The sequence below is a fragment of the Vigna unguiculata genome, chromosome 5 (genome assembly GCF_004118075.2).
Source record: "Vigna unguiculata cultivar IT97K-499-35 chromosome 5, ASM411807v1, whole genome shotgun sequence".
Taxonomy (NCBI): domain Eukaryota; kingdom Viridiplantae; phylum Streptophyta; class Magnoliopsida; order Fabales; family Fabaceae; genus Vigna; species Vigna unguiculata.
Genome location: NC_040283.1, coordinates 12,306,387 through 12,333,183, shown reverse-complemented (window position 1 = coordinate 12,333,183; position 26,797 = coordinate 12,306,387). Strand labels below are relative to the sequence as shown.

Genomic DNA, 26,797 nt, shown 5'->3' with positions numbered 1-26,797 from the left:
AAATCCAATTGGTTGAAGGTGAACAAGGTGTTCTCAACTCACGCTATAATCTGGCTACCTCTTTCTGCAACTGCTTGACCAATACCTTATCAGACATCACTACATTAACTTGTGCTTTAGTGGTGATCACTTGTTTTGCACAACGAGCAAAAAGATGCATTCATTAGTTTGCTCAACATGACAATGTGCAAAACTCAAAATGCAAAGTGCAGAACTCAGAAAAAGAAAAAGTAGATGGAGGTGGAGGGATAGTGTGGGTACAAAGAGGAAGGAGATGAAGGATGAAAAAAAAAAAATTCAAAATATTACCGCATGGCACCACGAAACAAACATTAAAACTAATGTTATGGTACAACTAACATAACAAGATTTTAAATAAAATTGAGACTCAATAAAAAAAATATTAGTAAACAATTGAATATTTATCTTCGATATAGGATCAAAGTTTTGGAAAGATAACAAAAATAACAAAATAACAAAATAACAAGTAGAATATATAAATAATATAAAAAAATGATGAAATGCACAAAATGGAGAAGAAAAAAAATAAATGGAAACCAAAACTTTTTAAAATGGGAAAATTTTAATTAGGAGGAAAAACTCACCTAATCCGATATAATCGTCCGATAAAAATAATTAATGAGTATATTAGAAGTTCTCTTAGACCTTCTAATGATCAACAGAAAAAATATTCCATTCACCAACAAAATAGATAATAATACAAGAAATCTTTCAACCAATATTTAAATAAAAAACAGAGAAATATGAGATGTGAAATAATTTTTTTTTTCAAGCTAACTTCTTTACACAAACTTGTACATATACACTAATTGCTCTATTCTTTTTCACAATCTCGTGTCTTCTTTTCTTTTGTCACTTGAGCTGAATTGTAGAAGTCAAACTATTTAAAAAAAGAAGAAGCTGAATTGTTTTATAAAAATAGTGGATTATCATTTTATAAAAAATATTTCGATTAATTGAAAATTTTAGTCGATTCTTTGGTTAAATTAATCTTGTGTAAGTATGGAACGATAACTAAATTGAACTAATCAGATTAATAAAATAACCAAATCATTTTGGAAAACAAAAATCAACCGAGTCCACTTTTACGAAAACAATGAGTAAATGAACCATTTTATAAAGTGATGTAAAATTTAAAAAGAAATATTGAATGAACATGAAACATATGGCTGCTATACAGAATTCATTAGAAGAAAAATATATGAAATCGTAATGTTGGGCTGAGAGAGAGTAGCGATAAATAGGGCCCAAAAGTTTGTAAAAATTATAGTGATGCTTTCCTCACCTCCCTATTTTCTCTGCACACCTTTATCTAGTTTAGATCGTTTCGAAAATGTTATTGCATTACGAAAAAAATTATTACAGAATGTTCCAAAATGGTAAATCCACGTTGCAAAATGTTCTTCAATTTGTGTCATGGGAAACACTAATTTATTAAACTTAACAAGATTTAATTAAGAAAAATAAATGAATATTCTTCTTATGAACGTCTAGAAACCAAACCTCGATTGCATGGAATAAATAAATTCTTATGAACGCCATATTACCAACTATTAACAAATAAACATATCATTATTTCAAATTTCAATTCGCATAAAATAATTGACACCACAATACAATAATTTCAAAGCGTCAGATACAATTTTCATACTCAAACACAATCGTAACTGTAACATCAAGAACGTATACTAGATTCTGATTCCTTGCCTCCGAAAAATCATACGGCTCATGATTCTCATTGTTGTTGTTCAGTTCATGCTCGGAAGAACGTTTAGCAGGAAAGAAAGCTAAGTGGAGCCACGATTTTGGTTCCAGGAGCAGTGTAGATATGAGTAGAAGAATGAAAGAAGAAGACTTGGTATTATCATATTAACGTGACGAAGGAGTTATGGTACAAATTATGCTACGAAAAAATATTGTTACTTAATAAGAAATAACTAAATTTAAAATAATACATAAAATATTGTGACGATTAAAAAAATTAACAGAAATGAAACATAACGTCACAAAATAATTGCTAATAAACATACCTTTTTTTTTTAGTTAATTTTTTTCAATAAGCTTGTTAGAGTAATTTTTTTGGACAAATAGTAGTTTCATTATTTATTTATTTCATTTCTAGAATATTAAAAAAATATAATTTTATTATAAAATTTTAGTTTGATTAATTTTGAAGAACTGTTTGATATTTATTAATTGATATGTCGTATTTATTTATTAAAAAAATTAATGTTAATATATATTAATTTAGAATAAAATTTCCTCTTACATTTTATTTACAAATTTAAAATTGGCCTAAATACGATTCTAATTTTTGTTTTGTTTTTTCAATTTAGTCGTTAGTTCAATTTAGTTCTAATATTTGTCAATTTTGTTTAATTTGGTTCTTTTTGCTAACTCTGTTTAAATAATTGACAGACAGTGACTGTCACGTGTCATTTTGTGATTTTGTGATTTTTTTATTCTTTTTTTATTTTAAAAATTTCATGTGTCAAGTCAGTATCATGCCACGTGTCAATGTCAATTTTTTTACATTCAAATCTTGATACTTGTTATTTTTGTTTAATTCAGTTCCACATTTTTTTTTAAATTGGGTAATTTTATCCATCTTCAAATTGGAACCAAATCTATTTTTTATATAAATGTTACACATATACTTTTATTAAAATTCACATTTTTATTAAATATTTTTTGTTTAGGGTTACAATTGATTTTAAATTAGATCGAAAATTTTAGGAGAATGAACTAATATCATTGGTTTAAAATTTTAAGAGGTTAAAAATCACATAAAAATGTCATACAACATTATATTACTTTATTTGATTTTTAACCTCTTATTATTTTAACATGTATATATAAGTTGTAAATAAGCTTAATTACTAATTTGGTCTAAAATAAAAGAGGACCAAATTGGACCAGTGAAAAAGAGCAGGTCAAAATATCATTATCCTTTTAAGAATAGAAGGACTAAATTGAATCAAAAATCTAATTAGAGAAAGTAAATTGAAAACAACCACCGTCATTGCAACGTCACACAACCATAATTTGACATGTTGCAGTTTTATTTTTACAAAAATTAAACAAAAATGAAAATTTCACGAATTGACACATGGCATGTATGGGCACGGTGCTAACGTAAGCTTAACGCAGAGGACCAAATGGAACTTTTTAAAAGAATTGAAGGACTAAATTGAACAAAAAAATAATAAGGGGACCAAAATGAACTAAACCAACAAAGGACTAAATAAGTAATTATACCTTCTTTTAAATAAAAATAATTGTAAAGAAAAAAAGAAGGAATTATGTGTTATATTTTATTGAAAGGAAGAACATAAATATATACAAGAAAGAGTATTTATAATTAATATATACAATCCTTACGGCTACGCTATTATTCTTATAATAATGCAAAAACGTGCGTGCAAAATTGTTCTTGTAATTCAGCTATTTTAATAATTAAAATATTTTATTCATGATTTAATTTCTAACACTCCCCCTCAAGTCTCACGTTGGAGAGTGAATATCAAGAACTCACAACTTGCGCTTCATGGTAGAGAAAGCTTCTTTCTCTAGTGGTTTAGTGAACACATCAACAAGTTGTTCAGCGAAAGATACATATTTTGTTGCTATTGAACTATCTTGAATCTTATCACGAATGAAGTGACAATCCATCTCTATGTGTCTAGTTCTTTCATGAAATATTAGGTTAGCCGCAATGTGTAAGGAGGCTTTATTGTCACAATACGACAATGTCGGTTTAGGATGCAATATCCATAAATCTTTCAACAATGATCGTAAAGTCAACTCACTACAAGTATCTGTCAATGCTCTATGTTCAGCTTCTGCTAAGGATAGAGAAATTGTCTTTTGCTTCTTTGTTTGTCAAGAGATGAGGGAGGATTCCAAAAAACACAATAACCTGTAGTTGATTTTTGGGATGCATGACAACCTCCACAATCTGAATCACAGAAAGCGCACAAAGATGAATCATGTTGTGAAGGGAAAAACAGGCCTTGAGCTGAATTATTCTTTAAATATAGTAGCACATGCATTGTAGCTTTCATATGACGCTTGCATGGAGCGTGCATGAATCTGCTTAGGTGATATCAGGATGATTAATTGTCAAATAAATTAAGCGACCAACAACTTGCCTATATATTGACGAGTCCTTTAATAATTCTTCTTCATCAGAAAGATTTGTATTTTTTCCATGGAAAAATCCACGGGCTTAGCTCCAAGATACCCACCATCTTTGATAATTTTTAAAGTGTATTTTCTTTGTGATATGACAATACCCTTTTTAGAACAAGAGACCTAAATACCTAGGAAAAACTTAAGATCACCTAAATCTTTGAAAATAATTGTGTAGGAATTGTGTAGGACTAGATATTGCAATAGGGTCATTACCAGTTATGAGAATATCATCGACATAAATTAACAAAATTGTAAATAACTTGCCTTCTGTACATGTAAACAACGAGTAATATGCTTTTGATTTAATAAAACCAGTAGCCTAAATAACTGTGGAGAATTTGGCAAACCATTAACGAGAAGTTTGTTTTAATCCATATAAGGATTTGTTGAGGTGACATACAAGATTTTCTCCCTGTCGCTGAACTGAAAATCTGGAGGAAGGGACATATAGATTTCTTTTGAAATCACCATGAAGAAAAACGTTATGGACATCAAGCTGATGAAGAGACTGATGTTAAACAACAACCAAAGCTAATAATCATTGGACTGTGACCACTTTAGCACTAGGTGAAAAAGTGTCATGATAATCGATACCTTCTAGTTCTGTATATCCCTTTGCAACAAGACTTGCCTTCGTTTAAGAGAACCATCATTTGTGCTTGATTTTATACACCCAACAACAACCAATAGTCTTCTTTTCACGAGGGAAAGTTGTAATAGGCCAAGTATTATTGGTCTTCAAAGCAGTCAATTCAGATTGCATTGCCTCTTGCCAATGAATGTAGTTACTCACTCATAGTCTGCGGCGTGGTGCTCTTGGTGGACTGCACAGATGCTAGTCCACGTTGGTGCCCATTCGCTGGTTTGTGGTGCAGCTGGTCCACGTCGTCGGTGTTGATCGGTAGTCTTCGACGAGGTTCTCGTTCAATGGGCCGCGACAAGGCTGCTCCTCCTCTGCAAACCTTCTTTATTCTTTTTATGATCATTATGCATATGTTTTTATCCTTCGCCTTACTAAAGAAATATATAAAGTAATGCTTTTCCATTTTCCTAGCCTACTGTCTGGACTGTTATATTCAAATTCGACTTAGCATTGGAATAGAGAAGTACAAATCAAGATATGAAGCCCGAACAATTGGAAAAACTAGCAAAACTAGAAGATCGGCGAAGTGAGTTAAAGAAATCGATGAGAAGACCGTGTCATTAACATAATTTTTTGAGTTAGCTTGACAAAATGTACGGTTTTCATTTATGTTTTGTTAAATAGCATAACAAAAATTGTCTAGTATCAAAATATTAAATATTTTAATTAGTTTTTAATACTTGAAAGATTAAGTAAAACAAAAAGTAGTAATATTTTGATAATCAAATTGATAATTCATTTCATGGAGGTTTTGGAAAATTTTGCATGATTCTTCTCACACTATTTTCAACGTCAAATGGTTCAACTGATAAACCTCCTTTTTTAGCAGCCGGTAACTATAGTTGAAAAAAAAAAGTTCTTATTTACAAGAATGGTTCTAAGGGCCACCACACGTACCAAAACTATCAGGTCAGCGTCGCATTCAACCAAGTCAACAAAGTCAAGTTAATAATTTTATTTTGAAACAACTTCATCATACATATTAATAATTTTTGTTAACCAAAAATTATTTTTCAATTTAATTCTTGACAACATGATCAAATCGCCGCCAGCAAACCATGAACCTGTGGCAGCCCTCACAACTACCATTAAGAACAAAAACTCGTGGTTATATTGCTTTAAATCTTTACTAAACAATTTCATTGATACAATATAAAAAAAAATAGTTTTACATAGTTAGTCTATTTTATAGACATTTTTTCAAAAATACACCTCAAATTAAAAGAGACGTCCTTTCATTGTTTCACATTTATAAAAACCAATTTTCTTTAAGAATACAATATTATAATATGGTTCAAAAAAAGAGCATTCGTATTATTTTCGTTTTCTTTCGCACATATTTCTTTTCAACTATGTGCTACTTTTGTTACTATTTTTGACTCTCTTATTTTTCTTTTCTATTCACTTCCCCTGTTTCTTTCATCTCTATATATTAGAGTTCTCTTGTTGAAAAGGTTTACGAAAATAGAAATGTTTGTCGGTACAATGCAGTTGCACTAAAACTTTATGGGACACTGTCAAATTACTTAACATTTTTAATTTAATGTATGTCCAATAAAAACACGTCATTTAATTTTGCGCATTTTTGTTACTCAAAACTCAAATACGAGAAGAGAAATATTTTTTCGACATTTAAAAAATTGAAATTTAGTATTAATTTTTTTTTTCAGCAAAGAATGAATTAAAATTAAAAAAAAAAAGCACTTGAGGAGTACTCTAACTCATATACAAAAAACAATGTTATGCACATTGATGCTCTAGCTTACCATCATAATTCCATCATAACAAAAAATCAACTAAATCAAACCTACGTGATCCAACATTATAATGCACCAATGAAGTGTGATAGCGGTATGTGTGCCTCCCTTAGGTATACATCTGACATATATGAAACTCCAATACAATCATTTTGTCATCTCTGTCGTGATAAAGCTTCATGGTGCAGAGTATTTTAAGGCTCCAATACAATCAATTTTCCATCTCTATCGTGATAAAGCTTCGTGGTGCAGAGTGTGCAGAGTATGCATGGTATTTCTGCAGTATTTGGTGGGATTAACCCAAGTTAATAACTCCAAAAAGCCAAGCCGCTCAAAGAGAAAATTGTGTTAACTTTGTACTCGTACACTGCCTCTTCAAGTTCCCCTTTTGCATTTATAGTTTCCTTTGAGCCCTCTTCTTCAAAATTAATGTTTGCTTTCCTATCACACTTGAACACACAAATTACTATATCATAGAAATTTCAAACATGTATATGGGGAAATGTACCAATCACTATATGAGGACTTCACAGTTGGGATCTTATGTTTCATCCATACCCAAGCTGTCACTTGTGCTTGATCAAAAATTTCTATTGGATCAACTTTCTTATGATTAAAAATTACACCATTCCTATGTTTCCAAATTTTCCTTATAATAGCTAGCCACATTCCTTTTCACACTAAGTTTTGCCTACTATTCAAGTTAAAGAGATGAAAGTGTTGAAAATTGGCCCTAGCTTTGACGTGGTGCACTGTGCTCAACCCCATTCACCTATCACACATGTTCCACACCTTTTGGGACACCGAACATGAGAAGAACAAATGTTCTTCATTCTCTTCGTATGCATAATATAGTTCGCAAAGGCTTTGTTGTAGATGGGCCCCCTTTGCTTATAGATTGACCTTGGTTGGTAATCTATCCAAGAATACCATCCAACCTAGCATTTGAGCCTTTGGAATTACTCTTGTGTTCCATAGCAGTTTAAAGTCTTTATTGCCTTCTATTTCAACGATTCCTTGTAGCGTATTATAAGTTGCTTTTACTGAAAAGATCTCATCTACTTCTCTTTTCCATGTCATTGCATAATCGTTGACCATTTATAACACAAAGTAATTGTTCCTCCATTGTAGTCAAAGTAATGGAGCCCAATACCAAAATAGTCCCAACAATAAAACTAAATTACCTCATGAATGATTTTGTTTTATTCTTCATTTCTAAAAAAATAAACATTCTCTTAATATTTAATAAGAAAAAGAAAAGGATTATTATTTATATATATATATATATATATATATATATATATATATATATATATGACTATAAAATGTCTTATAAAAACAATACCATCAATCCTTTATAAAATATGGCTTACAATAAACTTATAATAAAAACAACAGGAGTATTACTTTTTTTCAACCAGCATTTTATCGATAGCTATTAGCATGTAGCTTAAAAAACTATTGCCCTTTATATCTCTATGTTTAAAGTGAAATGGCAAAATTATGAGTTACTAGACAAGAATAACATAAGGAAATGAGCATGAATTTGAAAAGGTATATGAGGTAGCAAATGAAATAAAAATCAAATGTGAGAGACAGAATTTTAAGCTTAAAGAACACACGAGTTAATTGAAAGTCTAAAAGCCAAAAGAAATGCATTTTATTTTATACTAAAATTTATTGATAGTATTGCGAAATTTTGTTAATTTCTCCTGAGTATATAAGAGTCACACGCAATTGGGCTTGTGAGATTTTATTCAGCAATATAAGTGTCATATATCATATATATAGTTTATATGTCTTATAAGAGTCACCCTTCCACACCATAGCATTGTCCCTTCAACCAGCTCAAGGGCTTCACATAAGGTAGCCATTAGTGCATTGATGAAGACATTGAAGCAAGTCAGCCCTTGATAATGATCTAGAATTTGATGATTCCACATATGATTTATAGACAAATACAATTTCAATTTCTACATGCAATGACAAATTTTTGTAGGCATGAATCTTCAGACTTGTTAGTGTATACAACTAGAAATGAAAAAAAATAAAAATAAATAAAGAATAAGATGAAATTTGAAATATGAAAAACACAAAAGGCATCATGATTTTCTGCACCAATACATATAACTCAACCCGACCAACACCTTCACAATGGCCTCCTCCACCTTCTCCAAATCCGAATAGTGCAAAGTCTGCAACAACAACACCGTTGGCCGCGTCTCAAACTTTTGCTTCTCCATGTTCCTCTCCGTCTGCCACCTCACCATGTCATGAGCCACCGGAACCAACCACTCCATAACCTCCGCCACCTCGTCGTGCCACCGTCTAACCGCCGCCGACAGCCCATCTCCGTCACCCTTCAGTTTCCTCCATTCCAACCACTCCTCTCTCAATTTCTGCCTCAACTTCAGCTCCAACCTCCCAGGCAACATCTCATACAACGCAGCGCGCGCGTCGTCCCCAATCGTAGCATCAGGCGCGTTCATGCACCGTTCCGCCAACATAATCACGTTCGCGTACCGCAGCGAGAGCCCCGCCCCGCCCACCGTCGTCGTCGGCGCCAGCCGCATCACGCGATTGTTCCGCGCTGCCTCTGCGCCTCCCTGGGGAGGCGTTTGGTGGTACCGGAAAACCCCGGTGGGAGTGGTCTTCTGCACGTGACAACAACCCCACACGCGCTTCCGAATGAACAACTGCTCCTCGGTTTGCTCGAATAAAAAGAGGTTCAACCTATACAACTCGCGATGTTCAACGCGGCAACAACAATTCTCCGGCGACCTAGCAACCCTGGGGCGGTTATTATTCCTCCTCTTCTGGTTGATATTTCTGGCGACATTACCCGTGATGAAGATTCTGAAAACGGTGCATATTCTATTGTAGACAATGCAAACAATCCTCGCCATGAGTCCGACAACCTTGTCGAATGTCTGGCCCCAAAGGGAGACTTGTTTGAAATACATAATCTGTCTCCGATAAAACATGATTCTGTCATTGAAGCATTCCACCTTGACCTTGAGGCCGTTGTTCGCCCTAATGTTTCGCCACCGTTGCATTTTTTTCTCCGACGCTTCCATTTCCGTGAGGCTCTCCATGGCCTTGTGGAGGCTCCTGGTTGCGAACACGAGCTTCTCCATGCTCTCGATCTTCTTCTCGACTTCGCGGGTTCCGAACTCCAGCTTGCGGGCGTCTAGGGCTTCGAAGCAGGCAAGGTTTTGGTCGGAGCATCGGGCGGCGAGGCGGGAGACGGTGGCGGCGGCGAGGTTGAGGTCCTCGAGGCGCTCGGCGCAGGCGAGGGTGAGGAGGAAGCATTCGTCGCGGGAGTTGAGATAGGAAACGGATTTGGACCGTATGATGTTGCGGCGGAGGTGGACGATTTCGTGGGGGGTGAGGGAGTGGTAGAGGGAGAGGAGGCGGCACATGGTTTTGGCGGCGTCGAATGCGAGGACGCCCAGGGTCTCAGGCGGGGAGGGTTCGTCTTGGATGAAGAGGCAGCAGAGGTTGGCGGCGCCGGGACAAGGAGCCATGGTTGAGAGCGTCACCAACCCCTTTCCCTTCGACGACGTTGTAATATTGATTTGTGGTTTCTAAACTTTCACGACAATGTTCGTTATTTAAATTTTGACTGAATTTTGGTGGTGGCTTGTGTGTTGGCTGGTGCGGTGCTTTTGTCAAATTCTTATATATTTTTTTGCTTTTAAAATAACCATTTTCTTTTGTTAAATGATTCCAGGTCTCAAATAACCACCTTATGAATAACTAAATCAATTATTGGGTTGTACAATATTGGTTTGAGGCATATTTCGTTGTTCTGGTCCAATCAGAACAGGTAAATAATGTCAATCATTTTTAGTTCCTCCGTTGAATCGCCGCATGGTTAAACTGAAAAAAAGAAATCAACCCAAAACTTTATATTATATCTACGAAATTCTGATGTGCGTGCTTATATTCCAGTTGGATCATGGAAAACATGTCAAAATATTAATTTGCTATTCATGCTTACTTGTTGGTCTTATGTTGAGCATGTTAAAATATTAAATTCAATATATTTTTTGCATTCAACATGGAAGTTACTCAAAGTTATTTTCATTCAAAATCAATTTTAAATTGATATATATAATTAATTCTTTAACATTAGACCCAACATAATAAGTTTAATAGGTTTTTAACGTGGGATTAGATTCCACCAGCGAAGTCTAATGGACCCAACCTAAGAACCTCAAATGTCAAAGGGTTTCTTTCTGCACCTCCAAACATTTTTTCTTCACCCACAATTTTATTTTTTAAATTCTCACTAGGTCTCTCAGTCAAAACTAAATATATTTTACTCCCAAGTTTCTTAACCTAGCCGCTATTAAATATTTATGCGGTTGTTTTATGGACGGACTTTTATATATATATATATATATATATATATATATATATATATATATATATATATATATATAAATACTTTTATTATTGATAAATTTAAATTTCATCACATGGTTATATAGTCACACATTTATATATGCAAGACTAAAAAATTTCTAAACTAAATATCCGGAATAATGCAATTGCTTGGACACTAAAGCTAGGTATCCGTGGAAATTTCCATAAAATCTTCCAATTTTTAAAATATGATAACTTAAAACAGATCCATAATTTACTAATTCATAATCTTCTCCACGAGGTTAACTCATTATAACTTAATAGAGAAGGAATCCATGATTCCTAAACCAGCTATATTAGTCTCTTGCACTCTTCACTAACCAAAACCTCAATCTTTATGAGTCTCCTGCACTCTTTACTACCCAAAACCTCAATCTCTATGAGTCTGAGAGTTTGGTAGAGTTTAAGGATAACTTCAAGAAGTGTCCCTACCAATTGCATCTCTATGAGTTTGGGAGTCTGGTAGAGTTTAGGGACACAAGAAAATTTATACATATACCATGATAAAATCTTTTCAGAAGATTCACATTTTATTTTTCAATTTTCTCTAACATAATAATCATCCCTTACTTCTATCACCATTTTCATGTAACTTAACACATTGTCCATACGATAGAATTACATTATTCCTTAATCATAATTCATAAATAAACAATCCTTTCCACCTCATATCATATACATATTCAAAGAATACTAGGCAATATCCACACACATATCATCAGTCATAGAATTAATCACAAATTCATCATAATATGGAATACTACTAACTCATACAAGCATAAACTCTAAAACATATTATATCTAGATCCCTTAAAAAATTCTTAGAAAGTGAAAAGGATCATAACATCTCAACAAATCACGTATAAGAGAAAATATTCAGCGAGTCATCGCTTATTACCAAAAGTGGTGCTCAACGCTAGAGCATCAAGGGCTATCTGACTTCATCAGTGCCTAACAAGAAAAAGGTGCCACTTAGAGTCAGCCTTCTAGGGACTTTCTGTTGAGTTTGCACTTAGCGGTACCGCTCAACGTCATCAGCAATAATGTGTTTATGAGAATAAAGGAACTATGACAATGTGTTTATGTTATTTTTTTTAACATTTTAAGGTCTTCACACAAAATAACAAACTTGAAAAAAGAAGAAGCATATTTTGCAATAGTAATTATGTATTGAATGAAACTTTATTTTTTTCTCTTTTAAATCACACGAACAATTTTCCATTTCACAATGTCATAAAGTTTTTTTTTCTCATATATATATATATATATATATATATATATATATATATATATATATATATATATATAATTTTCTTAATACAAAGGGAAGTGAAAAGGAGATAGATTAATTCTCCTCATGTCCGAACATACTTAAAGGCAACCTAGCACAAATAACACGAGACATTCACCACCTTCATATATAATCGAGTAATCATCTTAAAGGCAACCTAGCTTAATATTAATGTATTATTCATTTTTTCGTAGTACACTTTGTAACATTCCTATTTTTTTTTTCACACTTTTAAAGTCATTTATTTATAAACAACTAACGATTTTTAATAAAACTTTTTGAAAACATGATTTTTGAAAGGAACATTTTTTTTTCTAAAACAAATTTGAGTTGTCTAATGCTTAAGTATACAATGATCACTTCCAAAATCTTATTACAAAAAATACTTAAACTATATAACATTAAGATATTTAAAAGGAGAAACCAAAAATCAATTGTATTTAAGTAACATGAATAAAAAATATTATAAAATGTAAATTAGTTATAATAGTTTAATATAAAATTATGAATTTATTAAAATAATTACCTTCTGCAATATTTATTTATATTTTAATTAAATTTTAATGATCTAAAATTAATATTTTATTAATATTAGTCTAATTTTTTTAAAACATTAATTAAATTTTATAGATAATTGTATATAAATAATAAAACATGTATTGATACAAATTTTTTTCTTGTTTAACAAGTATGATAATCTTTAGAAAAAAAATTTACGAATAAAATAGCATGAAAATATTATATCCATTAACTACTAAAAATATTAATAAAATAAAATTACAGAAGTTAATAACTTTAGTAAACTCATAACATTATATTAAATTTCTATATTTAATTATTTTGACTACTATTAATTATAATTTTAATGTTATAAATATTTAATTATATCCAAATATATTTTATTATAATATTAGTATAACTAAATATTGAATTAATTACAATTTAACAACAATATTAATATTGTTCCACTAAAAAGCTGAGTGTCCTAGATGGAAGAATAAATGTAGAGGTCGAATAATTTAACTTAAAGTTAACCGTACTTCAGGTTGTAAAATCTAAGTGCCATAATCTTGGGTGTGTCTTTCTATTTATAGTCAAAGTGGTTACAAATAATTTATCTTTCAAATTTAAAGATATCGTTCTACAAATATAGAAATATAGTTCAAGGATAATAATCAATAATCTCATACGATCAGTGTCGTCTCAAGAATAAAGAGTGAAGCATTTACTTTAGGTCTAAAAAAAAAGGTCTTTAATTTTTTTTCTTATTAATATCTTTTTATTAAATTAATTATAATATTATATTTAAGAAAAAAGTCTCAATTTTTATTTTTTATTAATATACCTGTATTAAATTAATTATAAAATTTTGCTTAAGAAAAAAAAGCCTCAAAAATAATATTTTATTATTAAATTAATTATAAGTTTATGTGTGAGAATAAAATTTAATTAAATTATTATTAGCGTCTGCTAATTTTTATTGGTATTAAAAATTATATTTAATGAGTTAAAATATTTTTTAATAAATTATGATTTTGTTTATGAAAAAGACAATAATTAATTATTTTTATTTTTTTATAATTAATATTGATTCTATTTTCTTTCTTTATCTATGTGTGCTTTCTGTTGTCTCTAATTTCTTTCTTATACTCTAGAGTCCTTGTTTAAGATTAGAGTTTTGATAGATAATATTTCTTGAATCTCATGTTGTACCAATATTTTCATCTTCAATTATGATTAATATGTTTTTTCTTTCTACTTGTGTTGATGTTGTTTTATTCTGTTTGTTGGAATTGTATTAGAATTAGAAATGTGTATTTTTTGTCCAATTTCATTTTTCGGTACTTTTAGATTTACATGTTTCTCGAGAGTTTTTTTTTGCATGTATGTTGATGAGAAATTGAAATTTTGCTACAAAACTATTAATTAGATTAAAGTTTAATCTTTTTTTTTTGTGGATAATAGATTAAGGAACATTATACTTTGACTCTCATCCTTTACTCCCTGATGCGGCTTAGTGTGGACCATTGATTCTTTCAAAGAAAAGATATTGGTACATTAATCAATGACTCACACTAAGTCACATCAAGGAGTAAAGGATGAGAGTCAAAAAATGAGAGTCATAGTATCATCATCCATAGATTAATTAGAGTATGATTCCAAGTTGAGTTTCCTGTAAAAAGATAATTTAAGTTTAGGAATAATAAGATTTATTATCAAGTTGAGAAGAGCAATAATTTTAATTATTATTTTTATTAATGATTAATCTTAAAATAAACTTTGCAGGTTCGTGAAAAAGTAGATACTTGAGAAAGAGAAAGACACTTACTTGAGTTGAGTGTCTACTACCGAGTTTACTTTCTTCACAACTTGAACCAGGTTTTATTGTTTAAATCCATTAGTTTCGTATACTTATCTTTAGTAGTATTTTATATATTATATTTCTTTATTTTATATAAAAATATGTAGATATGTCAACAAAAAATTTAAATCGATTATTTAAAAATCCATAAGAAGAGAATAATTGAGTTTTAATCACATGACAAAAATGAGCTATGAATAAATTTATAAAAATAGATAAGAAAATTGAATTAGAAAATATAAGTGAGACACACACACACACACACTATAGGCATTTTTCTTCATCAAATTATATTCAAACACACACACACACACACACAACACATACACACACACACACACACACTATAGGCATTTTTCTTCATCAAATTATATTCAAAGGCCTACTTTTTTTTTTCATAAAATAAATTTTAAATAAAAGATCTCATTTTTTAAGTTTGCTTTAGATCTCTCAAATTCTTGAATCGCCCCTGCATAGGATAAACATAAAAAATATAAATTTATTTATCTTTTCCTAAGATAGTTGACCTTCGTATTAATAAGGATTTGAATGATGGATCAAATGTCAAGTTGACGTATTCTTAGATTTAATTCTACCAAACCTCAGTAATATATATATATATATATATATATATATATATATATATATATATATATATATTATAAAAATTTAAGATCTTCCATCTATTTTTGAAAAGAATCGCATTACAATAATTATTAAATACTTAATAAAGTGAAAAAATAGGAAAAGAGATATAAAAATAACATCAAAGTATATCTTAAAGTTAATTTAAAATATTTCTAGAAATATTTAATAAAAATTTTAGTTTTAGTAAGAATATCACGATAAGATTTGTACAAAGAGTAGATTGAATTTCAATTTAAAGAAGAACAATATTATTCCATTTTTACAAAAAATAGAACTAAATTAAAGTTAAAAATAAATATAGAGACAAAAAAATTGAATCATTTTAACACATAATACAACTTGATATGTGTAAACAGAAATTCAAAAAACAAAATTTAAAAAAAAATTCAAAAAATTCAAAAAAAAAAATCAAGAATTTAAAAAAATTCACAAATACACGTGACATTAATTTTAATATCGTTTGGTCAAATTAAATGTTTCTAATTGAATGTATCACTAATATTGTTATCTTTTAAGTATTAAATTTCTCCATCAAAATTAATAATTAAAATTTAATTGATAATTATACATGATTTAATTATTTTATTGTTTCATATTTGTTTCTTTAACAGCAATATACAAAATGGTAGTAACTTTTATTTTAATAAATCACTTTTAATATTTTACTCAAACAAAATTTTATTTTTTTCTTTATCCAAAAAAAAATATAATAAAAGTAGAGCATCAGAGTACTGAAATCCTTTAAAAAAAAGTACAAGCTACAACCCTTAACTACTAGTTTTATATGTACCAACCTATAATCGAATCGCGAACCGATGAATGGAAGATAATGTTATTCTACTATACCAAATTACACGTGTTACCACCATTGTTATTTAGTATATATGTTACAACCATTATTATTTAGTGTATATGTAAAACAAATATATATATGAATATTCCTTTCTTTTGTTGGAAAAAGAAAAAAAAAATCCTGATAATGGGTGGTTTAGGTGGGCAACCTAGTAAACCATTCCATCTTTGAATATAGTCGTTAACTCATATCTTCGTAGTATTGGTTCACCTAAAAGAACCACCATATTTAACTTGTTATATCTTTAGTGTTTGGAAACCTATTATCTGAATGCAATTTAAGTACAAAAGAAAAAGCTATGAATTACTATGTACGAGTAATGTTTTAAGACAAGTTTGACTTCTCATAAATGTGTCTTCTCAATCTCTCAAAATCATATATACATACATACATATAAATGGAGTAGTAGAATACAACAAACGTGCGTCGTTTTAGTCTTTCGATCACCACTTGCATATATTCCTCTTGCTCTGACCATGGTTCAATCATCATCACTGTTGCCCTTCCACAAATTCAATCAAATTTTCTTCCTTATCTGTTCCAATTTTCTACAGAGGACTCACACTCTCGAATCGACGGCACCCTCTCATCTTCACGCCAACCACGCTATTATTGTTCACTCCATCTGAGCCCTTCATTACCTCGCAGCATTGCCTACGTGGCGCCTGCTCATTCACCCACATCTTTTAGTTAAAGCATAAATTTAATGAATTAAACAATGTTATACTTTTCCAAATTTAATTGCTAATAAAATATGTGCTAAAGAACGTCTTCGTAAAACACGCGCTGGAAAAACATCACACACCTTTTTCCACACATCCGGCGTAAAGCGTGAAGCAAAAACGTCGACGTATTGCACGTCTAAAGCCTGCGCGTAGTCATCACGCGTGCAAACGTTCCCCGGTGAGTTTTCGAGCCTTCTATAGATAGACCGGGTCATGTCCCCGTCCAAGCTGAGAACCCGATCCAGCATATACACGACTGGTTTCTCACACGGGTCGGAACTAAGGGTTCGGGTATTGAAAGTAAACGGCCCATCACTCCAGCTCCGCCACGTGCGGAATGTCCGAAACGCCGTTTCTAGTTCCTTGGCCGTGCGTAGAGACGGGTATATCTCAACGCTGTAGCCCCATGACACCGAAACGGACCAGTTTCGTCTGAGGTCGTAACAGAAGCTTTTCTGTAGGGCCCGACCCGTATCTGTTTTGTAGGCGGTTACCAGTTTTTTAACGGCGTCGACACGGGTCATACCGGGAAATATCGGATCCACGTAATCCAAGTGGTGCAAGGAAACCAACGGGGCCACCGGATGTGACGCTAACAATCCATATGGATTCCCACGTATATCTACCTGTAATATAAAAAAGTATTAATTAAAACAAAAATAGCAAAATGATAATTGCTTTGCAAATCAGTGATTTGATAGAACCAGTAAAAATTGATTTTCAAAAGAATATATTGAAAATTGCTTGAAACAATTTTTGCACTTACCATTAAATAAATTGATTTCAGAATAAATACTATAATATGTGCCAAAGTATACTCGTTTTATTTCATTTTATCTTCTAAATAAATATTAGTTATTTCAAACATGATTAAAAGAGCTGTAGAAAAAGTATAAGATGTTATAATTGAATGTAAAAATATTTTCAATCAACATTTCATTCCTTGTAACTCAAAATTTGTAGAATTAAGTTTTTGATTACTGAATACCTTGATTATCTCACTGAATCTCCCATTAGCAAGTTTTATTATAATAGTAATATTGGAAACCGTCTAAAATCATAAAATCTATTAAACCATAACGGAAAACTTAAATTCTGATAATGTGACTTTCAAACACAAACAAATATAGAGAGAAAAAGATGAAAACCTGATGAAAACCTGGTTCTTTGGTGACCTGAACGCCAATCTCACTGATACAACTCTGAATTTTCTGATCAGACCCATAAAACTCTGCGTAACGATCAATGCAACCGTCCAAAATTCTCACCAACTCCTTCGCCAAAGGGTAACTTATAGCAAACCCACCACCACCAAACGCCATAGTGTAAAAGTGTATCACATCCTGTTCCACACTCTCAGAATTCCCACCCACGTAGTACATTTCATTATGATCATACTTCGACAACACCATAACCAGGTTGTCGGTGAAGAAAACGGTGTCGTCATCACCCATGACAAACCACCTCACGTTTTCCAACCCCAGCTCGAAGCTCTCTTTCACAATCCGCGCCACGCGAATGGCGGATCGAGACCCGTACGAGCACGTGTACCGGAACGTCGACGTGTCACCGGACACCTTATACGGCGGTGAAGTCTCGGGCCACGTCGCGTTCCCAGAGGGATGGCTGTCCAGCCACACGAAGCCTCTGGTGACACCGCGGCGCCACCACATGTCGGAGTATCGGCGGCGCGTGTCCCACGTGGCGACGGAGCCGCCAATACCGAAGAAGAGGTGGGAGATGTTGGTGGGTGATTGTTGGTGAGTGGTTTTCTGCTGTTGGAGCATGAATTTGAAGGATGTGTGGTTGTTGTTATGGTAATGGGATTGGTTGTAGGATAGTGTAAGATGAAAAACTAGGGTTATGAGGAAGAAGGTTGAAGCTGCAAGACCAGCTTTGAAGAAGAAAAAGAGAAGTTCGGTGGGTTTGATGTTGGGAAAACGAAGGGTTTTCCATGACTTTTTGAAAGGGTCTCGAACTGAGTCCACAGCAGCAGACATTGGAGATTAAAGAGATTCAAGTTGTGGAGCAACAATGAAAGTGGAAAGGATATGATATATATTATATGATGTTATATATAATATATGCACACAAAAACGTACAATGTATTTGTTGTTGTTGAGAGTATATGTAGTTAGTGGCTTGAACGTTTTCCATTTTAATATAGGTGGCAAGCAAGGAAGGAAATGTGATATGGGTGCCTACTACTCCTATATCAGATCAACCCTTAAAGTCAAATCAATATTAGTACAAATATTTGTGCCTAATTAATTCAATTTTACTCATTTGATGAGTTTCAACCTCACTCTTTAATGGAAAATTATTTCTTTCCTTCTTTGGAAATTAAAATTAAAGTTATAAATTACAACGTGCGACTTTATAATTATGTATTTACTTTTTTGTCTCGAAAATTCTTTTATTATTGGCTGCTTTCAAATTTTCCTCCCATGTGCATAAATCTCTTTAATTGGTAAACAATTCTTGCATATTATTATTGCTTTTATCTCCAATTATCTTATGTTTTCAAGTTCTTTTTATTTTAAAATAAGTTACTACATTAAACTAATTTTATTTGATTTTAATGTTCATTGACACTAGACGTGCATTTTCTGTTTTTAGACACACCAACAGTTTTATCTCCCAAACTCAGTATTTGTGTCTTTATTTACCGCTAGTTTTGAAGTGTTAATTTTGTCTGCGAAGTTGGATTGTGCTTGTAGTGGTTGTGACAACAATTTTACGCAGATATTTCGTAACTTCGAACGTTAAAGTGATTGTTTTCCGTACGTGGTCACTCAGAATTTCAGCCTGAGAAAACATGATTTTGGCGAAGAGATGGAGCCCAACTTAATCTAATTTGATCTCAGACAAACATGTCTCAATCGAATTCGAACATAAATATGTACCCGGATATATATAATTAGCATGTTCTATTCTTAGTCTTTATCATTGATGACAAAGTTTTGTCTCCATACATGGCCATTCAAAGCAAGAGTTTTGCCCATTTTCTTAACTGAAAACGTACCACCATGAGACAAAAGGAGTCAAATGTTGAACATGCTGTTACCAACTTTTCCATATACAAATTTAGCGTAAGCAATAAGTTGAGGAAAAGTTTTCCATTTAACAAGAATAGCTCTTAAATGCTAACAAGAATTGTTTGTACGTACCAGCCCATCAATAATAATAATATACTGAACTAACCTACTTCTATTAAAAATAATATTGAAATTGATTGATTTCATATATATATATATATATTGCGTAATTTAGTTTTCTAATGGTCACTTTAACAATCTCTTTATTTAAAGTTTCTTTTATTTTATTTAAAAATATTATAATATAGAAGTTAATTAATATATTTTATGTAATAAATTAAATATTCTATTTAAAAACTATTAATAGAAAACTTTTGATAAATAGGATATAATAATTCAACGGAATTTAGTATATTTAAGTTGACATAACTAAACATATGTTGGAAATATCTTCCTCAATTATCGGTCTCCTTGATCATGGAAAGCAATTTTCTATGCATATATAGAAAATAATTTATTTTAAAATTTTGAAATTATTTCTTTGACAATTGGAAATATACATTTATTTTTTGGAAAGGTGAATAACATTTAATATATATTTAATTGCGATCTTGACTATAAACAGAGTTTGAGAGAGTAACAAAGATACATATATAAAAGAGAAAACTAATTACTCATAAGTTGAAAAATAGTAAGATGAAAAACGATTGAGGAAAAAAAGAGAGATTCAAGATTGCTATGAGTCATCCAATAAAAAATGAATTAGTATACCATCTCTCGAGAAGAGAGATCCTTTCGTAATGCTACTCTCGTAATTATTTATGTTGATTCTGATTTTCCTTTTTTTTTTTCACATCGAGTGAGTTCTATACATTAAAAAAAGAGGGTGTGTTATTATTATATTTTATTATTTTTCTCATAAGGTATAAGGTTGTTTTAAGCTACATATATGAAGGGTTTTTCCTTTTTGCATGACCTACTTAGTTTCCCAATGATGATATCAAAGTTTTATCATTTCAAGGGAGCAAACTGTGTGATTTATGATGATGAAAGGAGTCACTCACATGATAACTACTTGTTTTGGAAATCAATAATGGAAGATCTTTCATATTGGAAGGAGTTACACGTGCCTATGTACGTGAACGTGAAGCTAGTAGAGAAGACCAACAAAGAACAAGTTGTGGTGATTCAAAAGTACGTTCGAATACACATACAAAACATTTTATTAGTGACCAAAATTTAGTTAAAAAAAATAATTAGTCACTATAATGGCTAATTTATATTCTAATTTATAAAATTAAAAATTATTGATAACTACAATAATTTTTAAATTAATCATTATAGTGAATTCATTACCATTAGTTATAAAAAAATTAGTCTATAAATTTGTATTTAAATTAATCACTAATGAGACAAATTTAGAAACTAATTTTTTTGGTAGCTAAACCTTGGTAACTAATATGTTAGTGACTAATTTAAGGATCAATTTATTATAGTGACCAATTTAAAACTATTTTAGTTACCAATAATTTTTAGTTTATAAATTGGTATCTAAATTGGTTACTATAGTGACTAATTATTTTTTTAATCCCTAATATTAGTCACTAATAAGAGATTTTCTTGTAGTGATACATTAAATCTTATGATTTATGGTCCAATATTGAATCTAGGTTTAATTACTTTTTTGGTCTCTCTTTTCGTCAAAAAATGTTAAGTTGGTCTTCTAGTTTTTCTAGTCTCAAATTGGTCTCGATTTTGAAAAATTGATGCAATTTAGTTATATTTTTGTTAAATTTCTTGAAGTTGATCAATAATTTTCCATAAAAATTGGCATTAGGATTATGTTAATTACATCAACAAAACAAACCATTTTAATTAACAACTTCAATTTTGATAAAACATCATTGATTAGTTTCAAGAAATTTAACAAAAAGTACCAAATTACATCAATTTTTTAAAGACCGGGACCAAATTGAGACTTAAAAAATTGGAGGACCAAATTGAGACTTAAAAAATTGGAGGACCAATTTGATTTTTTGGACGAAAACAGGGACAAAAAATGTAATTAAACCTTGAATATATGATATAAAAGAAAACTACTAGAAATTAAGCTCGCACATTGTCAAACAATTCACTAGTATAGGAAAGAGAGTTGATACTAGTTATTTTTAGGGTTGTACTTCAGTTCTTCAATCGAAGCATATCAAAGAGAGGTAAAAAAGTGAGGTTTTAGACTTCGGTTACGGAAGCAATTGAAGCCTATTTGTGAATTAAAAAAAAATTGAAATAATTTAATGTAGAAATGTGAGTGTGCTTCGAACAATGGAATGCAAAAATGAGAGGCTACACGTGTATGAGGTGGGCAACACAATGAGCAATGCATGAAACATGGAAGGAGAAGGCGAAGGCAATGGACTAAGACGTCAACAAGCAATGCATGACCTTGACGAACCAATGATGAAGACCAAAATGCGTAACATCATGACTCCTCATTGCAAACAAACATTAAACAGACTAAAACAAATGTGAGAATGAGGAAAACAAATTTCCAAGCAACAAGAGCTGATTCATGACGACCAAGAATGGAAAGGGAAAGGACAATGAACAAGATGCTTCGTGACAACTGTCAATGATAATGGAGAAGGGTTTCGTGTAAGGAGGAGACCAACAATGGCTTATTTAGTTGCAATGGAAAAGAAAGACTGTGGGTTTTTGCAAGTGTAGAAGAGATACAAAAGTTCTACAATGATGCAATGTTGTAGAAAATAAGTAACTTTTTTAAAAGTTTAACCCTAGGCAAAAGAATAGGCTTCGATTTTGCAGAATTGAAGTATATTCTTTGATTAGCTAAGAATAAGCTTTGGTTCTTTGTACAATTGAATTCTATAATTGTGCAAATATTTTCAAAAATGGCATTGCGTCATTATATATGCTTCAATTCTTTAATGAACCGAAGTCTATACCAATATAAGCTTAAGTTATTTTAGAACCAAAGCCTACATATAGTTATGTAAATAATTTCAAAAGTGTCACCACGTTTGAAAGTCTATATTTTTCTTGAAACCGAAACCTATTAGGGAAAGTTAAATAATCTTTTTGCACTTGTGATCAGTGAAACTAAATGGAAGGATGATCAAAGTGTGATAAGCTAACATTGAAATGATTATTGACAGTGAATTGTAATTGGTTCTACTCCTTAATTCTTGTTTGTGCCACAAGACCATCAGTATGAGATTGACACTCACCATTACAAGACTGTTACTATATGACCATTAGTGCAAGACTTCCACTATGCTCACCATTCACTAGTCCACAAATATTGTTTAAAGAGACAATAATAATAAGGAAACTATTGTAAAAAACTATTTAATGGGAAAATATTGCTCACAAATTTGAGTAGTCTATGCCTTTTTGTATCATTCCAATGAGGTTTAGATCAACCCAATTATTACCCTCTTATAATTTATCTTCTATTTTATTCAATTTCAGTCCTATGTTTTGTTAAAATTACCACCATGTTATCGTCCTAAATGTACCAGTAGAGCCTTATTACATCCTATGTTAGCCAAACAATATACCTACCCTTAACTTCAAGTTGTTAGCTTTGAGTTGTCCTATTGTTTCTAGCTTTGTCTAATAATTCTCCTCTTTATTATCATTCCTCTTTATCTCCATTTTGATAGCGGGAGGATGAAAACACAAGAGTGGGACATGGAAAGTGAAAGAGCGGACATGAAAATTGAAAAGTAAGAGGAAAAGTGAAATTGATGAAAGTTATATTGATATTAATTAAAAAAATGGCAGTTAAAAACGTCATATTTTACATATAAAATGTGACGGTTCAACTAATGACAGTTAAAAATATTGCATTTTACATGTAAATTGTGGTAGTTCTTTAATTAACATATTATATCGTAAAAAGTGGCGGTTTTAAAGAACTGTCATATTAAAATTGCTACAATATACATGATTTTTTGTAGTGAATGTTCTAATGCTTTGTATAAAACATAAATACTAACCAAAGTATGAAAAAGTAACTTTTCGATTTTGCTCCTTATTCATGCCTAAATAGTATTTTCTTTGCATTAACCCTCACTTTCCTAAATACAACATCATTACTTGGGTTCCATATATCATATAATAGTTATCCATCCCTTCCAGATTATATTGGCTTTTTGGTTTAGTTCCATCAGGTATAATTTTTTGACAGTTAAAAACAACGCAAAATGCAAAAATAATTGTTGTTACTTACATGTTTTTTTGTAGTGTTATGGCTTGATTACAACTAAAATACTCACTCCTACCCAATAGTCATTAACACAGAAAAACCCCTTTACGTCTGACACTTTTGGATTTTCATGTATGGTTTAGATTAGACGTAGATTTGAGAGGCATAAATTTACGTCTGTATAAAAAATAAACGTGAATTTACTTTTGATGCAAACAACCATACATGAATTTACACAGCACAAACAAAAAAAAAGGTGTTTTGGGAAGTCACTCATCGCACACCACTGTGGATGGTGGTTCACACAACCGTTGCAATTAGAAGGAGACTCATCGTCACGTCGCCACTATAGTTGGAGATCACACCGTCCTCCAATGTCGCACACCGTTGTAGCTCATTGCTGTCATAAATGGAGGGTTTCAAGCTTTTGGAAAATGAAAATGGAGGTAAACAAACATTGAAGCATATGAGAAACGTACACCACTGTTGCAAACAGTTGTTGCATACCGCTGCTGCAAATGGTTGGGTTTCAAGCTTTCAGGAAATGAAAATGGAAGCAAACTCAAAATTGAAGCAAGCGACAAATATATCTTTAATGGATTTGATGCCATCGTCCCTTTCACGCACAGAGAAAACAAGCGAAAATCGTTTCGTGCACAGAGATGGAAGCATTGGAGAAAAGAATTTGAAACAAAAAATTTAACATTTTGTCTAGGGCCCTAGGGTTAGATGTTAATATCACAATTTACGTCTAGTTTGACTGCAACTGACGTAAATTTACGTGTGACCTTGGGGCACCAAACATAAATATTGATTACTTATTTACAAGTATGTCATCAATCACTTTTAATGTCAAATCCCTCTATGTTAGATGTGAATGTGTAAACGTTAAATGTTTGTTCTGTGTTTATGAGTCACACAAATTTCATATGCTAATAGATATCTTATACTCAAAAATCAAGTGGTTATAGTTCACTACAAAAAAAACACATTCTTTTAACTCTTACGCTTCTTTGCCACCAAATCCTCTGAACCATAATCCTCAATTCCCTTTCATTCCCAAAGTCACCTCTCCTACCCCGTTCTCCACTTCATTCCACTAAAGCATGTGCTAGAAACTCCTCTCCCAACTTTGTTGCTCACTGTTACAAAAGGGAGCCTTCACCCTAAGCTCGTACATGGGCTCCATCCATTCATTCCCCTTCCTTTGTATCCAAACACAAATTTCTTCTTTTGTTCTCCCAAACCCACGTTCATTCCTCTGTTCCTACAATGTTTAATGCATGAACTAGCAAGGAATGTGGCTTGGGATGAGAATATCATAGTGGACTCGGCAGAGGTTAAAGTTCACGAGAGAGTTGTGCGATCCTCGTTTCATTTTGCGTTGGATGTTCAGTGTGGGATTCCAAAGGCTTTGTTCGAGAAAGCGAACAAAACTGAGGAGCATTCTCTTGCTGGGAAAGACTAACAAATCGCGACTTCTGCACGAGGTGAAGTTGACCATATCAACTTGTGAAAATCTTTGATCACAAATCGTAGAGTTCCTTTCCCTTCTTCTTCACTATTATAGGGTTATCAATAGTAAGTTATTATTCCTTTCTTTGATTTAGAGTTTTCGTGTTTGTTGAAAAAAAAGTTAAGAAAATATATTTTTTCAAGACAAATGATTGATTGTGGTATATATTTCAAATCTTTTCGTGGATGCCTTGTAATCTCTATTAAATCTTTAATAATGATTTTTCTTTAATTTCTAATGTTGGCATTCGTTTAAGCAATTCATTATTCAAGTGAGGACTTTTTCATGTGTGATTATTTTATCTTGTTTTCTCCTTACATCAGGCGAAGGTGGGAGATTTTTTGGTGGCTTTGATACTAGTGGTATGAAGAAATTTAACTCTTCCGGTAAGGGGATTCCTTGCATCTCCCTAATGTCTATGTAGAACTATTATTTCTTGTCAGATTCCTAGAATTGACGATGAACTAGGTATTTTAATCTTGATACTTGTGTTTGACCTCTCACTATGGTATAAGTTTGCTATTGTGTGAAGGCATTGATGGGAGAGTTGTAACAACTAATGAGGTAAACTATCTTCTTTTCAAACTATCTTCTGTGAAGGCATACTTTTGTTTTCATTTCCGTAGTTTAAGATTTCATTGCTTTGTTTTGGATAGCTTGTGTGTATTTTGGTGGCTGTTTTGAAATCAATATTTTTGCTAAATGATTGAATTGGATGAAGTTATGCATTTTAGTGATTCTGTTGAAGGAATCCACTACAGTTGTTAGCTTCTATTCATGAGCTCTAGTGGTAGTTTGTAAAAGTCTTCATTTTCCAACTCTCATTAGCATTGTCCTTGATCACGTTCACTTATAATTTGTGCATTTTATCTGGATTAAGTTTGATTAAGTGTGTTGATGATGTTAAGTGTTATTTTGCCGTTGTTTTACATTCTATTATGCATTTGAGTGAGTTAAATAAGTAATTTTGCTGCTGCCATGTGTTGAATAGCTGTTGTTATCATATTGAGTTCCCAGTAGTTCAAGTTCACTAGCATCTTAACATTGCATTCATCATGTTTGGAATAGTTCACATTAATACCTTGTTGTA

At 31.7% G+C, this 26,797-nt stretch overlaps 2 protein-coding genes across 2 annotated transcripts; both read right to left on the bottom strand.

Annotated features, from left to right (window-relative positions):
- Positions 1–8,671: 8,671 nt before the first annotated feature.
- Positions 8,672–10,188, bottom strand: LOC114186291. The gene has a single exon (XM_028074348.1). The coding sequence runs from the start codon at positions 10,140–10,142 to the stop codon at positions 8,718–8,720; it is 1,425 nt and encodes a 474-aa protein (XP_027930149.1). The 5' UTR covers positions 10,143–10,188; the 3' UTR covers positions 8,672–8,717.
- Positions 10,189–16,522: 6,334 nt separating this feature from the next.
- LOC114185803 lies at positions 16,523–19,052 on the bottom strand. Its single transcript, XM_028073723.1, has 3 exons — positions 18,074–19,052; positions 17,006–17,551; positions 16,523–16,865 (listed from the first exon to the last, which is right to left on the bottom strand). The coding sequence occupies exons 1-3, from the start codon at positions 18,923–18,925 to the stop codon at positions 16,749–16,751; spliced, it is 1,515 nt and encodes a 504-aa protein (XP_027929524.1). The 5' UTR covers positions 18,926–19,052; the 3' UTR covers positions 16,523–16,748.
- Between the last annotated feature and the right edge of the window lie 7,745 nt (positions 19,053–26,797).